The sequence below is a fragment of the Carassius carassius genome, chromosome 31, assembly GCF_963082965.1.
Source record: "Carassius carassius chromosome 31, fCarCar2.1, whole genome shotgun sequence".
NCBI lineage: Eukaryota > Metazoa > Chordata > Actinopteri > Cypriniformes > Cyprinidae > Carassius > Carassius carassius.
In genome coordinates this window covers 15,076,138-15,092,207 of record NC_081785.1, presented here as the reverse complement: position 1 = coordinate 15,092,207, position 16,070 = coordinate 15,076,138, and the positions used below count along the sequence as shown (strand labels likewise).

At 38.1% G+C, this 16,070-nt stretch overlaps 2 protein-coding genes across 4 annotated transcripts; one reads left to right on the top strand and one right to left on the bottom strand.

Annotated features, from left to right (window-relative positions):
* Positions 1 to 73: 73 nt before the first annotated feature.
* Positions 74 to 3,656, top strand: LOC132111924 (pseudouridylate synthase RPUSD2-like). The gene is given in 5 exon segments (XM_059519540.1): positions 74 to 104; positions 411 to 575; positions 578 to 1,068; positions 1,148 to 1,444; positions 1,977 to 3,656. Coding segments are annotated over 5 exon segments (1,806 nt in total). The 3' UTR covers positions 2,799 to 3,656.
* On the bottom strand, positions 3,270 to 16,025 carry LOC132111624 (protein dispatched homolog 2-like). 3 transcript variants are annotated; one of them, XM_059519111.1, is made up of 9 exons: positions 15,485 to 16,025; positions 9,965 to 10,319; positions 9,835 to 9,867; positions 9,626 to 9,749; positions 8,978 to 9,102; positions 8,740 to 8,837; positions 8,559 to 8,656; positions 4,383 to 8,026; positions 3,270 to 4,352 (listed from the first exon to the last, which is right to left on the bottom strand). In XM_059519111.1, exons 1-8 carry the CDS (start codon positions 15,570 to 15,572, stop codon positions 4,541 to 4,543), a joined length of 4,407 nt encoding a protein of 1,468 aa, XP_059375094.1. In that variant the 5' UTR covers positions 15,573 to 16,025; the 3' UTR covers positions 3,270 to 4,352; positions 4,383 to 4,540. The 3 variants fall into 3 exon arrangements, with proteins under 3 accessions (XP_059375094.1, XP_059375092.1, XP_059375093.1); XM_059519109.1 differs by having other exon boundaries at positions 9,965 to 10,351; positions 15,485 to 16,024; XM_059519110.1 differs by having other exon boundaries at positions 9,835 to 9,864; positions 9,965 to 10,351; positions 15,485 to 16,023.
* Between the last annotated feature and the right edge of the window lie 45 nt (positions 16,026 to 16,070).

Here is a 16,070-nt window from a genome sequence, read left to right as displayed (position 1 = left end):
AAAACATAAAAGTAAATGAACATATACCTTGTGAAGAGATATGAGATTAATGGCCAGTGTCATTAGGAAAAATATGACCACCTTTTGCCCCCCAAAAAAGGAAGGTAAAGATTAATTCACTTGTGTAAAGTTTATATATGTCTTAAACAATAGCTGTTAATTGATTTACATATATTTAAAAAAATCGTAAAATGTGCTCATGAAAATAATAATAAAAACAAAATAAGAGTTCATACAAAAAAAGGAAGAAACAAAAATATGTATAAATACAAATATTTATATAATACTTTTTTAGGCCTACGAAAGAGTAGATTTAAAGTAGATACAAATTTTTACACCACAAATAATTCGTAAACAAATGACGTCACATGATGTCATCAAACCAAGACGGAAATAATTCTGTCTTTGAGTCGCTGGATGGCATGCTCACGTGTGCGAAAGGGAAGGTAACTTAGCAGGTTTAAATGCATTACTTTGCTTTGGAAAAAAAATAGAAAACAATAATAATCTGAGACACTTGTATCGGAATAAAAACGTGAGTGTTAAAACTCTGGGAACGCTACGGACAGCGCTAAATCAAGTCTTGACTTTGCAAAACATCAGTTCTATACTAAAGTACACGTTATGGAGAATAAAGAAGCCACCGCTGAAGAAGACAGCTGTGATACGGACAGCACTGATAGAACAAATCGCGGTAAACGTAAAAACGAGGAGACGGATGAGGCATCAAAACAAGGCAGCCGTAAGAAGCAGAAGAGGAGCGGGAAACAGCTGCGTGCCGGTGAGCGGTACGTGCCTCCGCCGCAGAAACGCAACCCTGGCGTGAGTTTCAGCCAAGAACATTTTGCCGAAACCTCCTACTATTTTGATAGCGGTCTTCGCAAAGTGTATCCTTATTATTTTGATTTTACGACTTACTGTAAGGGACGCTGGATTGGTAAAACATTACTAGAGGTTTTTAATAGTGAATTCCGGGCGGAGTCTCTGGATTACTACAGAAAGGCTGTCAAAGAGGGGCGTATTAAATTGAATGAAACACCTGTGGATGACCTGAATATAATACTGAAGGTAAGAGATCACGTGGCAACATGTCTCTTTATATGTGCAGGTTTTTTTTAATTGTTTTGTACCTCTTTTGTTTCTCTAGAATAATGACTTTATGAGGAACACAGTGCACCGTCATGAGCCCCCTGTGAGTGGGGAGCCCTTGGAGGTTCTGGTGGATGATGGGGAGGTTGTGGTGGTGGATAAACCCGCCTCACTTCCTGTGCATCCCTGTGGCCGCTACCGTCACAACACTGTCATTTTCATTCTGGGAAAGGAGAAGGGCCTTAGTGGCCTCCACACAGTACATCGACTGGACCGCCTCACTTCAGGTGTGCTGCTGTTTGCTCGTACACTTGAGGTCTCCAAAAAACTGGGTGCGATGGTTCGTGAGAGACAGGTAGGACAACATTTCTGAATGGCATATTTGGTATTAGGTCTTAAAAATTTTGCATTCTGTCAGTCACAGTTGGTTGAAATTGTAGATATTGAATATTTGAATATTAGTTGTTAATGTGTTTTGTTACAATTGTATATCATTCTTTACATGAATAAAAATTTTATCTGTGTGTATATTTGAAAAGTTAATAATTAATGTATTATTTTGATGTTACATGAAACTACATTTTTAAACTTGAATGAAATAAATGGAAGAAAAATTGGATATTGTCACCACAAATTAAGAATCTGCTCCCAAAACATAATTTATGGCCATGTTTTGTTAAACCTTTTTTATTAATATTAATAAAAACAATTCTTGCATGTCGTATGCAGGTCTCCTTACTAAAATATTAGTTAGTAATTAGTTTATGCAATCTCTAAAAGTCTGGAATTGTCAGGCAAAGGTCTATAACATGCATTTATAAAAATAGATGAGGTGAATTTTCATTTCATGCAGATTTAAACTATACTTCCTTTTCTTTTTTTCACAGTTAGAGAAGGAGTATGTGTGTCGTGTGGAAGGGGAGTTTCCAGAGATTGAGGTGGTGTGTGAAGAACCCATCCTGGTAGTGTCCTTCCGCGTGGGCTTCTGTAGGGTGGATCCGAAAGGCAAAGAATCCCGCACAGTTTTCCAGAGACTGAGCTATAATGGGCACTCTAGTGTGGTCCGCTGTCTGCCTCTCACAGGACGTACTCACCAAATTCGTGTTCATCTTCAGTTTCTTGGCTTTCCCATCCTCAACGATCCCATCTATGGGTCTTCTGCATGGGGTCCAAACAGAGCCAAAGGAGGGCTAGTGGGTATGAGTAATGAAGAGCTTCTAGAAGCTCTTATAAAAGACCATAGTTCAAAGGAGAGTCTGCACTTGTTGGATTTGCCTGATGAAGAAGTCATAGGAAAGCAAGGGCCGGAGACAGAATGTAGTGATGGTGCTCAAGAACACAATGATCAAATAATTGCACCTGCATCCAGTGGTGTTGTGTGTGATGACAGTTCATGTAAACTAACAGAGGAGGAAGGAAAGGCAGAAGGTAGTCAAGAATTTCACAAGAGCCAATCTGAAGCCGAGACTGCGGACAAGATGGATAGTGCTCATAGAGAAAAGGATTCAGTATCAGATGAAGCCTTCAGAACTGCAAAATCAAATGCTTTTGTGAGAGATCATTTATGTGGTGAGTGTAAAATAGTGCGACCTGACCCAACGAAGAAGGATTTGATTATGTACCTACATGCATTACGATACAAAGGACCTGACTTTGAATACACTACACAAATGCCTGAATGGGCCAAAGAAGACTGGCTTCAGGACTAAAATAAAATCAGATGTATTCATGCATCTTTTGTTACCTTATATATCAGCGTGTTTACAAAGATTGTTTTTTTTTTAATCCCTTTGATTACTGAATATATTCTGACTCAATTCAAAACTACTTTTTACATTTCATTTAGGATTCGTGGATTTATTAGTCAGTTACATTTCCATTTCATCAATTTATTTATATTTAAGAAGGACAACATCCCATCTGACATGAGCGTACAGCGATAAGAGCTTTTCTTTTTTCTTTTTGTGGGAATGAAAATAAAGCATGTTATTTAATATAATTTTCTTCTGCCCCTTCAGTAATAGCAGGTGAGAGTAATTTTAATTAAAACATGTAATGCAAAATATCGTGTTATGCATAGAATTGAAGCTGAGATTTTTTTATTTTCTTATGTTGTCCAGTTTCAACCTGCCTTTGAACTCAAAACCACCAAAGAAAGTCATGGCAGTGTAATCTCAATTAAAAATATTTTTATTTTTAATGAACTACGATCATAGTTTATCTTCAGACAACTTCAAATCTGACTTTACGCAGAGGCTATCAACAACAGTAGTTCCACACCAGCAGGTTTTATAATACAGCTGCATAATTTCAGGAAAAACAAAAAAAAAACTTTTGGCACAAATCATTATTACATTTTGGCACTTTGTATTTTAAGATGCTTTGACAATGTCGAGAACACATCTGCTGGCCTTAATGAAGTAATGTTAAATTAATCTGGGTATAAAAAGAAGGACGTTCTTTCTAGAAATACATCATTTTGCAGTATAACTAACATTTGCTAAGATTCCAGTTTCATAAAGGATTGACATCTTTGTTCACAAAAAACACTACTTTTCACATACAAACTTTTGCATTCTAAACTATGTGTATCTTTCAAATACATACTGAACATTGATTTAACACTCAAAGTCTTGTGTAGGGTTCAAATATATTGCAGTTTTTCATAAATCAGGGATATTAGTGAAACATGTCCACACACTGAAGCATTCTGACTAAAGAACGTTGTAATTGGCCTATATTCTGATGGGCAGTCATTGTCTTTTTTAAAAGAGGTACTTCTATGGCTCTGGCAATAACAAAATGTTTTTCTTACAGCTTTTATGAAAAGTTCAGGTTTAAAAATGTATTATATCATAACAGGCAATAAAATGTATTCATGAATAAAACGGTTATAGCAACAGTAGCAAGCACATCTATGCCAAGTGTTCCTGGCATAAGGTAAGTGTAAAATTGCTGTAGTGGGTTATTTCAGTGCTTTTCTAGTGTATAATAATTGAAAAGAATTTGGAGGGGAAAAAAAACAGTAAATTTATATTGATTGTGATCTTTGCAAAATTAATGTAAAAACAATTAAAATTATGGAGTTTAAAAAGCTCATGGATCGGTTGTTTAAAAGATCAGGCACAATTGTTCTTTAAGTGTTGGTAAGTTTGCAGTTCAAGGCCCCTGAAGAAAAGCTTTTTCAAAGGCTATTGTGAGTGCACATTCAGTGTACATTTACATGACATGCAAGGAATCATGCTAAAAAAAAAATCTGTCCTCTTAAAAAAATGTATAAGCACTGTGTGTACTTCCAAAAAATTAACTAGTCTTTGTTATCTGGTATGCATTTTCAGACAGATTGAAAAACGTAATAATATGCGGCTGAGTACAAAAGTTAAGCCCACCATATAAAGTACTGGCCATGCTGCGGTTGTTTAGATTTGCTCAGTGTTGTCGTCAATATTGATTAGCTGCCACCTTCAGCTTTTCCCTCCCTTTTTATCCAAACATCGGGCATATCAGGTTTGCTGTTGGGCAGTATCACTGGCACCTCACTTTGGGTTGTCCTTACCCTACTGGACGCCGGGGAAGCAAGGTCATATACAGTCTCCATCAAGGACAGATGTAAAGTGTCCCTCTTGCCATTAAGGTGGCCAGGTTGTAACTCTTCCTCAAACTTTACAGCTTCAGAGACTAAGATAGCAGGTTCTACCTCACTTAAGCAGGTCTCATTGGAGTCTACAAGTCCCTCCATGGAGCTATGAGACTGACAAGACAAAAGCCGTTTGTGTAGATGACAGCTAGTGGCTTCATCCACTGAGAGTGACCTTTCATTGACAGTATCTGTAGTCTGGGTGATCATGATTTCTTCCATGCTAGAGGAAGACGATAAAGACACATTCCAAAGTTTGAGCCCACCGCTCGAATGGCCGCGGCATTTCTTGCACAAAACCTTCTCTTTAGATCCATCTTGTGGAGGAGCAACCACAGGATGCAACATGTTCTCTTTGTATGGGGATGAGGTCTGGAGCGCTGGAGGTGGGTTGCAACCCTTAAGGTGCCTGCTACGCATTTCTGCGCTTTCATCCTCAATGCTGACTCGATCATAGTCTTGCCTTGGACTAAGGCCACAAAACTGAATGTCATCAGAAAGGACAGAAGGCCTGTTGGACAGCTTGCTGGTGCAAGTGCTATTCTCGAAGCTGTCGCTCAACTGGCAAGCAAGTGGCTGCAGTTCGTACTGTTCCAGCTCCCTTCCACCGACTGCTTGCCGCCTTTTATGGTGTTGCTGATTGGGACAAAGAAAGCCTTCGCTTTCTTTATTAAAAGCTTTTCGAACCAGAGAACCTGTGCCACAGCTGAATGCCCCATTAGCTGCGGGATTGGTGGTCCCGGGTTCTGTAGCCGAACAGGACGACAGTATATTTTCAGTGGCTTGCTTTGTAACACAGGGTAGGGTTATTCTCCCACAGTTCTTCTGGGGTCCAAAGAAGCAGCACAACGACTGGAAGAAGAAAGTAGCGAAACCACATGCAAGACACTTCACAATTAGGAGGAAGATCCCAAGTTTTCTGAAAAGCAATGCAGTTGCAGGTAACATAATAATGCCCACACAGAAATATGCCCCAGCACCTATAGCTACAGGGCAACCCATTCTCTTCAGGGAATGTGCAACCCTGCCCAGTCTGTCATTGTGTGGGGCCAGGCTGTATGAAATGCAATAATTGGCCACAAAGTCAACAGAGAGACCTGCAGCTACTGAAATTAAGAGTGCTTCCACACCATTTAACTGCCATTCTAAAAGCACAAGGAGGCCAACAGTAGCAAACACACTTCCTCCCACTGCAAGGGACACAAATACACTTAATGGAATATTCCATGTTGTTAGTAAGAGCAGTGCAAATGTAAGTGCTACTGAAAAGCCTGCCACCTCCAATGTCTCTGAGCTCAAGCAATGCTGGAGGTCATATAAGCCTAGTTGGCTTACAAACCATCCTTTCTGCAGTCCTACTGGAGCCTTGGACATTTCCCCATTAAACCATGATAAGATCTCTTGGTAGAACAGAGACATTCTGCTGAAGTCGAAGCTGTAAAGTTGTACAGTCTTGAATATTACAATAAGGGCAGTGATTCGACCGTCCAAATCAAACCTCAGGCCTCCGGCACTGGGTGGGTGTCCCTCTGCATGCTGCTCTGCTACCATCATGCTAAGGCACTGCTCGAAAACACTTGGTGGGTAAGGAAAGGGAATATTATTGCAGCAGAAGCTAAACGCATCCTCCGTTTCAGAACAGCGACGTATAGAAACCCAGTGAATCAATTGTTCCACAAAACACACATTGTCTTCTGCTGTTTCTTGGTCAGCTGATAATGGAGAATAGAAGGTCTGGTTTTGAATTTTTCCACACAGATCCCGCAACCACAGTTGGGCTTGGGGACTGCTTATATTGAACCCTGGATCAAGATCTAAAGATCCATTACTTTTTGGATCGAAGTGGTCACCGTCATCTGATGGAATTACGCCCCAAATTAGAGTTAGTGTCATGGGTTCATCTTCACCCTGTTTCATTCGCTCAAACATGAACTGGTGGCGATATTCAGCATCGTACCTCTCAAAGGGATGGCTGGAGCGGAATAGCTGAGTTGTTCTGCTGTCTGAAGTTGGCAGTTTCATGCCAGGGTCTACGCATGATATGTACGTTCCACCGACGGCAAGGACTGCAAACCAACCGATCCATATGTATCGGAATTTCACAACTCCACAAGGCAGGATCTTTAAAAAAAGCAGGTTTGATGTGTCCGAAAACCCTCGCCCTAATGTCCGAAGCTTCTGTCTCAAAGTAAACAGACAGCGCTTTCTTGAACTTGTCTCCCAGAATCCACCCGTATTTTTGGAGCAGCAAGGCTTCCAAGCTACCTTCACGACAGGGTTTGAAGACAGCACAGCATAGCGTTCTTGCAAAATGAGGGTGCACGGAAGCCAAACAAGAGCAAATAATGTGTTGATTAATGAGGCACTGCCAAGATATACAGCATAACATCTCACAGCGGTGATGCTGCTTATGTAGCCTGAGTAAAATGTAATGCTAGACGTCAGACCTGACACTAATATCAAGTATCCTATTTCCTGTAAAACCCGGTTCATTCTCTTCTCAGGGACAGCTGGAGGGTTGTGGCTTAGCTGTAGTTTCCAGAAATCAACAAAAGTCAGGGCTTGATTTAGACAGCTTCCCAAAAGCACAAGGACTGATGCAAGATTGAGGAGTGGAAAAAATGTCAAGCGAAATGCAACTTTGTAGAAAAAATATGAGGTGGAAATTGATAATATGACAGCAACCAGTGACATTGCTGCAATAAATAGTGATTTGAGATATAGTCCCATTGTGAACAAAAGTGCAAGAGATGCAAGAATGGGATAGACAGAGTCCCGTGCCAAATAATACTTGAAAAGTTTTTGTTTAATTCCCAAATCCATTCCTGTTATGGTGGTGTTATTGTATGTAAGGTCGTGACCCTCTAAATAGTCCAAATAAATTTTCATAAGTGGATCTCCTTTTTCTACTGGAAGAAATACAGTGCTATATTTTAGGGATGGGACCTTGTATTCAACAGTCTGTGGCCCCAGAAAGTCTTTGTCCACAAGGTAATGGAGAATCTGGAAGATGCTTGACAGTTTACAGCGTTCTGGAACGGATGCACAGCGACCAAATTTACTCCTCTCAGAACATGATGCAACCAGTCTTCCATCATGATAGTAAGGGGCACAGAATCTGAGCAGACCAAGGCTTTCGGAAACCTGCTGTGCTGTCAGACTAAAGCAGGAGGAAACGTTGTTAAGAACAGCCAAGTAATTCCCCAAAGACCAACTTGGGCAGCACTCATTCTTCACCATGGAGCTGGATAACTCTGATCTGACCTGGCAAAGTTGAGCAAACTGGGTCCCGGAATGGATCTAAAATGAATAATAATAAATTACTTTAATTTCTCAGCAAAAATATCACAAATGTAAAAAGGTGTATTGCTTTAAGTTATCATGCTTTTTCATCTCATTAGTATTCATACATTCAGTTTGCATGTAGTTGCTGAAAAGTACTGACTGCATCTAAAATCTACAGGACCAATAAAAAAATAAACTTTACAAATCTTTTATATTTATATTAGAATTTTTTTTTATAGATTATTTATGTACGTCTCAAAGTTGTTCTTACGCAAAATGCTTTTAGAGGTGTTTTAGATGCTGTCAGTGCATTAATGATGTTCTAGTGTGTTTTTCAATGCAGACAAATAGTATGTGTGCCAAACCAAACTTTATGTGCAGATAACTACAGTATGCTTACTAATGAGATCACACTGAATTCTCTAATATCTGAATCTGATTATTAACACACAATGAATAGATTCATCATATCATATATCCACCACACTGCATTTAACAACTTCTTAAGAATATTATGCCCTTTTAGGAAAATATATCCTTGGTTTACCTGTGCCTGTTCCATTTCACACATGGAGTAAATTGCCTTTAGACTCCAGAGACTGGCAGAGTTTCCAGAGCGGAAGACCAGCTGAGCATAGCGCTCTCCTGCAGAACCACAGATTGGGTGATAGAAAACATTACTGATTTATTAGATTTGGAAATACCTGATAACGGGAGTAAAATCTCACCTGGTGCGTTACAAAAAAAGTTGTGCTCAGTGTAATCTCTGTGTAACATTCTCCGTGAACGTTCTCTAGATTGGGGTTCAGATCGAAATGTCTTCTCTCTGTAAGACAAACATGATTTTTTCAATACAAACATAGCATACAATCCTTTAGTAATAAAAGCAACAGTCTGAATTAGATAAATGGTCAGTGGTAAATTATATTAAAAGTATTTTAGTATCATATGATGACGAAGAAATACCCTGAGATTCTCTCTGTGAGTTGCCATGGAAAGGGGGACAGTGATTTTCCAGGTCCAGTGTTTTGCTGTAACCTCATCCACGTTGCTAGCCGGATACTTATGTCTGTTCCACGAGGTTCAAATCCCTGGGAGGTCAAAGACATGTGAATGGAAAGTAGAAACACTTTGAAGTCATTATAAATATGAATATAAGTCATTTGAGAGGCAAATGTATAATTCTAATGATGAAAGGACACTGATGGTAAGTTTATCTTCAGAAATGTATTTATAGACACAAGCCAATTTCTGCCTCAGAGAAAAAAAACCTCACAATTTTAGCTTTAGTTTGTGTAAAAAAATCTTAGGAGCAACTTCAGGAAAAAAGTGTCTGCCACAAAAAAGAAAGAAAAAACTCTTTTTCTCAGAACTGAGTTTACACCTCACAATTCTGATTTTCACACAACTGTAACTTTTTTTATCTCACGTGGCTCCATCTTTTTTTTTACTTTATCTCCTTAATCATACAATTACTTTTTTTTCCACTTATTTTTTGTCACTTTTAGTATGTGATCCATTTACTTTTGTTTGAATTTACTAATGTACTTGCATTACCATGAATCAGTAAAAATCATTATTACTTCCATATGTTACAGAGGTGCAGATACTCACCAGCAAAGGGTCTGAGAAGTCTGGCAGAGGACCAATCAAAACCCCAGCGAGGGAACAGGCAAACAAAACCAACGTACATGAAATGAGCACAGTCATCGGGTACTCCACTATGACCTGGGAATAGCTGTAAAAATCAAACTTAATCTTAATCATGTGATGTTATTATAAACATACATCTTTTATCATAATTTGCTACAAAAGTATCCCACCTCCTTGGTATCCTATGCAAGCCATCATTCCTACTGAGCAGACAGACATAGTGATTAACAGATTTAAATGTTTACAATCAACTAGATGTACGTCCATTGCAATGACATTATAGTAGAAAAGAGTCCGGACCTCACTGTCACCATGTGACGCTGTGCAGGCTTGTGGTCACTGCCTTCATGAGATTCATGAAGCCAATGGCACTGCGATTTATTTTGACATGAAGGCAGGCTTGATGGACTGCGGCCATGGACAGTCTTAACAGGACTCGCTGAAAAGTCTGCTTGACCTGGACAGACATTGCTTTGATTCGACTGCTGGTGGCCACAGCAGGGGCATCTTTTGCATTTTGGTGAATGATAGCCAGAGCCCTGCGATACTTGATGGTGGAGCTGAGTAGAGGAGTGTGACCTGAAAGGACTGTTGCTGTCGGCTTGGTTCTCCACAATTTTGACCGGACACGTCTGAGATTCAATGCGGTCACTGTCTGGAAGACACAGCGAAACCTCAGGGATCTCACTGCAAATAAAAGAATCGCATGACATCAATCATAAAATGTTCTGTTGCAGCTTTCACACTACTACATTTTAGAAAAAAGCAAGTGATATTAATTGTTATGTTGAAGTAAAGAAATCAAGACCGGTCAATGAACCAGTGGAACCGTTTCAAGAATTGCCTTGAATAATTGAACTATTGTAATGGGCTCCTCACCGGCCTTCCCAAAAAGACCATTAGACAGCTGTAGCTCATCCAGAACGCTGCTGCCAGGATTCTGACTAGAACCAGAAAATCTGAGCATATCACACCAGTCCTCAGGTCCTTTCACTGGCTTCCAGTTACATTTAGGATTGATTTTAAAGTACTTTTACTCGTATATAAGTCACTAAATGACCTAGGACCGAAATATATTGCAGATATGCTCACTGAATATAAACCTAACAGAGCACTCAGATCATTAGGATCGAGTCAGTTAGAAATACCAAGGGTTCACACAAAACAAGGGGAGTCCTTCTTTAGTTACTATGCGGCCCAGAGTTGGAATCAGCTTCCAGAAGAGATCAGATGTGCGAAAACATTAGTCACATTTAAATCTAGACTTAAAACTCATCTGTTTAGCTGTGCATTTATTGAATGAGCACTGTGTAATGTCCGAACTGATTGCAATATATATTTTGACTGTTTTTTTTTTTATTTAATTTTATGTAAAATCATTTTTTAACTATTTTAAATTCATTTTAAATAAGTACAGTTTTAATAATTTTAAAAGTTTTAAAATTGCTTGTTTTATTCTTGTTATTATTTTTCTTCATTACTATTTTACTTTCTTTTATGTAAAGCACTTTGAATTACCATTGTGTACGAAATGTGCTATATAAATAAACTTGCCTTGCCTTGCCTTGAATAAAACATAATTTGGACTGATCCAATTGCAATCATTGATTCAACGATCTGGTTGAGTCACTTTGGGGATTAATTATTTTCACTTCTCCGAATATCAGTGCATAACTTGTTTGAACTGGCTTACAAATGAACTGACAGATGACAGAATTAGTCATTACTGGTTTAAATTATCAAAGAATATAAGATTTATGATCCTTAGAGCTTGAGTGTGTGGAGAATTTGACTGTTAAGGCGAAAAGTTACTATAATTCATATTTTGGTATAGTACATTTTACATGGAAATCATATTTAGGTTATGATTGACTGCAAGTTGTTCATGTGTTAACTGCTAAACATGTAAAAGGGTTGTTTTTTTTAATTGCTCATTGTGTCTACGCGTATAGTCACACAGACGCAGTTAATTTGCTGTTGATTTCACTTGTTTGCACACACACATAACTAATCTTTTAGATCTTTTAATCTTTTCTCGTCATGCAGTGATTGTCTAAATCTTACTGGATCATACTGACCGACAAATAAAAATTGTTTTATTTTTTTGTAATATAAAATAATCTTGAAAGTTCCATTTTGAAATGCTTCTGCACAACAATATGGTTGTTTTGTTTTGTCTGAACAATATGACTCTAAAACATATAGCTTATTTCTGTCAGGAAATTGCCTATAGAGAATGTATGAGTGCACATCTGAGTTGCTGGCAACATACTGTATATTAGATTAGCAATGATGTCTAAAAAATGTATCAGTGAACTGCTTGAATGCCCAATTACGCCAAGAGGGAGGGACTCCATCAGTTTACTCCGTCAACCTCATAAAAAGCCTTTTCAGATGAGAGAAAAAAGCTCACTGCTCAGGAAGTAAATATGAGAGTGTGGCTCTGCTTAAAATGTACTGCTGAATAATGAAGATCACCTTGAAGAACCACCAGTGATTATCCACAATACTAAACAGAACCGCTCTTCATAAGATACCTTTTTTTAGATCTTACTCTGCTGAATTGTTGGTAACAGTATGGTATTAGCTTATTATACTTTTTCATAAACTACTTTTCTGTTTACCACACTTCAACTATAAATTTGTCAGATTTGGTGTAAGAGAACATTTCAACTTTAACAGTCCTTAATAAGAACGAAACTTTAAGCATTTAACTGGCTTGTTTTTACACTGACTCTTTACCAAGGTGACAAGCTATGCAAACACTGGAACACGTGACTGCTGGTCAAGTGTGTAAATGTGTAAGAAACAAATAAGCTCACTTTTTAGATTCTTTAGATACGCAAAGTAAATTGGGCAGATAACAGTATGCAAGACTGATCCCATTTAGCTGTTGATGACATAAACTACTGGGATAAATAATCTGCAAGGAAATTAAAAGAGCTATTTCAGCAGGATTAAACAAACCACTTGCTCCTAACCCTCAGACATTTTATCTCGCATTACTGAGCTTCTTGGTTGGCTTAAATGCTTAAAATGATTCTTGATTCTTGAGAGTTGTGGGCTTGCTCCCATTACAAGGCTTTCTGAAGAATTTCTACAAAATTGTGTTCAATTTCTAGCACTATGTGCTATCAAAAGGCTCAGGAAAACAGGCATTTTTTTCAAACAATGACCCTTCAGCATCTGATGGAGCTCATGGGTTTCGGTTGTGTGCATGCTGCAGAAGTTTTGATGGTTATCAAAAGGAACAAAGGCTCAATTTGATTTGTTGCCATTGCCAGAACTCAGAGGTGATTGTTGTGGCCTGTCAGACTGTAAGGGTGAAATCAGTTTATCTTTTCAGCATCACACAAGGAAAAACACCACTTTTTCTGACGAGACCTCATCCTGAACCCAGCAATGACCCGAATACTGGGAAACCTGAGCTTAATGTACATGATGACTGTAATTCCCAAAGCGGATTTGCTCATAAAATACCCTATTTAACAACAGTGAGCTTAAATATTACTAGAGCAAGCATAAATATTTACTAAATACTTCCCTTTACTTCATTCACATCAATTTGTATGTGCATATAAAAAATATTCTGCAGTAACATCCCTCAGTTTGTATTCACATATCCCCTAAGCTTTATACTCAGTGGATCTTGTATGGTAGGAATCATGATCTGGAATAAATGCCTGAAATGTAACAGAAACTGAATTGATTGAATAGATGCCCTCACAGCATTTTTAGTGGATTTCAGCCATGTTGGCTGGAAAAACACTGACTAACATCATGTAGTATAATGGAAACTTACACTGCATGAGGTTTACTTCAGGCCACTGATACCAATGGTGACTCAGTCTAGATTCACAAGGGTGAATCAAGTGACACTGCTCATAGGCACATCTTATTGCACCAAATTGCAATTATATTATTAATTATAACATTTTAAAATCAACTATATTTTTCATAAATTATACATACATAGTTTTTTTTTTACCTGATTTATCCCCATAATTTTTTTGGTTGATTAAGTGATGCTAAATACTTTATAATATTTTTATTTTAATAAAATCAGTTAATTTATATATTTTAGGTTACCATTTGTTTCAGTGCATGAACACATGCAGACTGAATGTAACTTGATTTGAGTAACATGTCATTCATACATAAATAATGAATTGCCATCTCAATAGTGTAACTCTTAACCAAAAGATTTAGAATAAAATCATTGCATTGCCACCAGACTATAACATTTCCCAGGCTTGTTTGTGATAGTTTTGGGAGATGAAGCTCTTGCTTTTGTGTGTAGGATATGTGCAGCCATTTTAAGTAACATAAACAACAGATAATAACAAGGAACAAAACCTTTGATTAACAAATCAAAGGCTGGTAAGAGGTGCCCACGTGTGAGCATCGCACTGGAATATAAAGACAAGGCTTCTCCTGAGAGGGTCATATACTCAAATATGAGTCACTGCAGCTTCAGCTGGATCTTCTCCTCCAGAGAAGGCATCTCACCATCTGCTCAGCATTACTTTGATATAGACAGATTTCGTCATTAGAGATAATTATTGTCGATACAGAACAGGGAATCTGCACGTAGTTATGCTGAAGCAAAATGTCTCAGTCAGAGTAACAGATGAGCCCTGTGATTAACATTCAGAGTCAATCATCTAACACCTCCATTAAGAGTCCTACATCCCTGTGTAGTTCATTATTAGAATAACTGATTTGGCATTCAGTAAAAGAACTAGAATATTTCTCATGTGTCAGTTTTGCCCTAAAAATGTAATCACTGATATTAATAATAATAAATATTGATTTGAAAATATTTATTTAACTGCATCCAAAAACATCAAGATTATCTTCGGATCAGAGGTCACATTAGTTTACACATAAAAAGCAATGAAAAAAAAAATAGTATAGTAATATCTCACTTTAAAACATTCCATTCTGTTGGATACAATTAAAGATATTGATATGATACCGTGAAATTTATTTACAAAAATAATAATAATAATTACCTTCAAGTTGACATCATGTCAGTCCCAAACTAAGCAACTTCGGCTTATCATTACCATCTTTTTAAGCATACTGTAAATGTTCTCTCAATTATTATAATAATAAAGCTATGAAGTTAAGATGACCAGAGCATATTTATTGGTGTACCCTTTTATAAAAACTTAATTTTACTACAAACATTCATTTTTATCAAATTACAGAGCTCAAAATGTACTGCATAACAGGAATTATTTATCTTATTATATTATAATGTGTAACAAAATAAAGAATCCCTCAAGTAAAGTGCTTCTTATATTTTTACGTTTTTAATGTCCATAGGGCAGCATGTGCTGCAGAATAATATTTTGTCGGTATTTAGAGGATATTTTCCATGTGTCCTTTTGAGTGTCAGGTGTGTAATATCAATTAACATGGAGTGTGCCTTAAAAATGAACTCATAGTGGCTTTCGTGACCAAAAAACATAAACTGTATCATCACAGATCAGCGGTCATGGATAACATAAGGGCAAACCCGACAAATGATTGAATTCAGTAGTAGCCTATTTACTTACTCGTGATCTCCTTGTACTTTAAACATAGCCTACAGTTCGGTTGTTATTGTAACCCTCGGAGAATAGTATTTTTCGTTTGTAAACAAAAGCCAAGTCGGTCTGTTAGAGAGACACCTTAAAAAGCGACACGTTCGTTATTTCTGCATATTCACACAAACCACCACTTAAATGACTTGCGTTCGTTCACAAACACACTTGCCTCCAACAATTAGCCTTATAAGCCCCGCTATATCCACATACAGTCGCAGATTTGTACCTTTGAGGTGCTTCCTGAGAAGGTCCCTCTGTCGTGGATGAATCTGTGATTTCAGCATCATCGCGGTCTCTAGAAATGGACACGGCATCCATGCTTTAATGTCTGTGATATCCGACTGTCAATTTCAGATGTGTAATTCTGTGCAGAATGCAATCGAAGCAGGTTGTGGTCGCGCTGTGGAAGGCAAAGCCTGCGTTAGTGAGTGTACGGAGGCTGCTTCGTCGTGGCGCTGTGATCTGAGGTGTTGACAGATCGAGGGTGGTGCTGGAGAACAAAACCGCTTCGCTTTAACCCTGCAAGGGTGTGTAGCCAAAGCATAGCATAGCAAATTGGAAATTATATTATACTATTTTCCACAGGCGTACGTCCTGCTCATTCAAACCTAGGGTGCACGTGCCCCCTCAGATTTTCTAGCCAAGTAGATTTGGAATGCAGCTTCCAAAAGACAAAAATATACGAAAAATATTTTTGATACTTGATACAACCACACGGGTGTGATGTGCAGCACATCACTTAACGTTAGCTGCTAAATAAAAAATCTGCGTTCACGCTTTGGCTGGTGATGAGCCGAAGACAGACGCGTTTT

Excerpts from the sequence above, each read along its gene's own strand:
- LOC132111624 (XM_059519109.1), bottom strand. The coding sequence starts at position 15,576 with ATGGATGCCGTGTCCATTTCTAGAGACCGCGATGATGCTGAAATCACA. Across the intron at positions 8,838-8,977 it reads CTCACAGAGAGAATCTCAGG|AGAGAAGACATTTCGATCTG; the intron begins GTATTTCTTCGT and ends TTTGTCTTACAG. Across the intron at positions 8,027-8,558 it reads GTGAAATGGAACAGGCACAG|ATCCATTCCGGGACCCAGTT; the intron begins GTAAACCAAGGA and ends TATTCATTTTAG.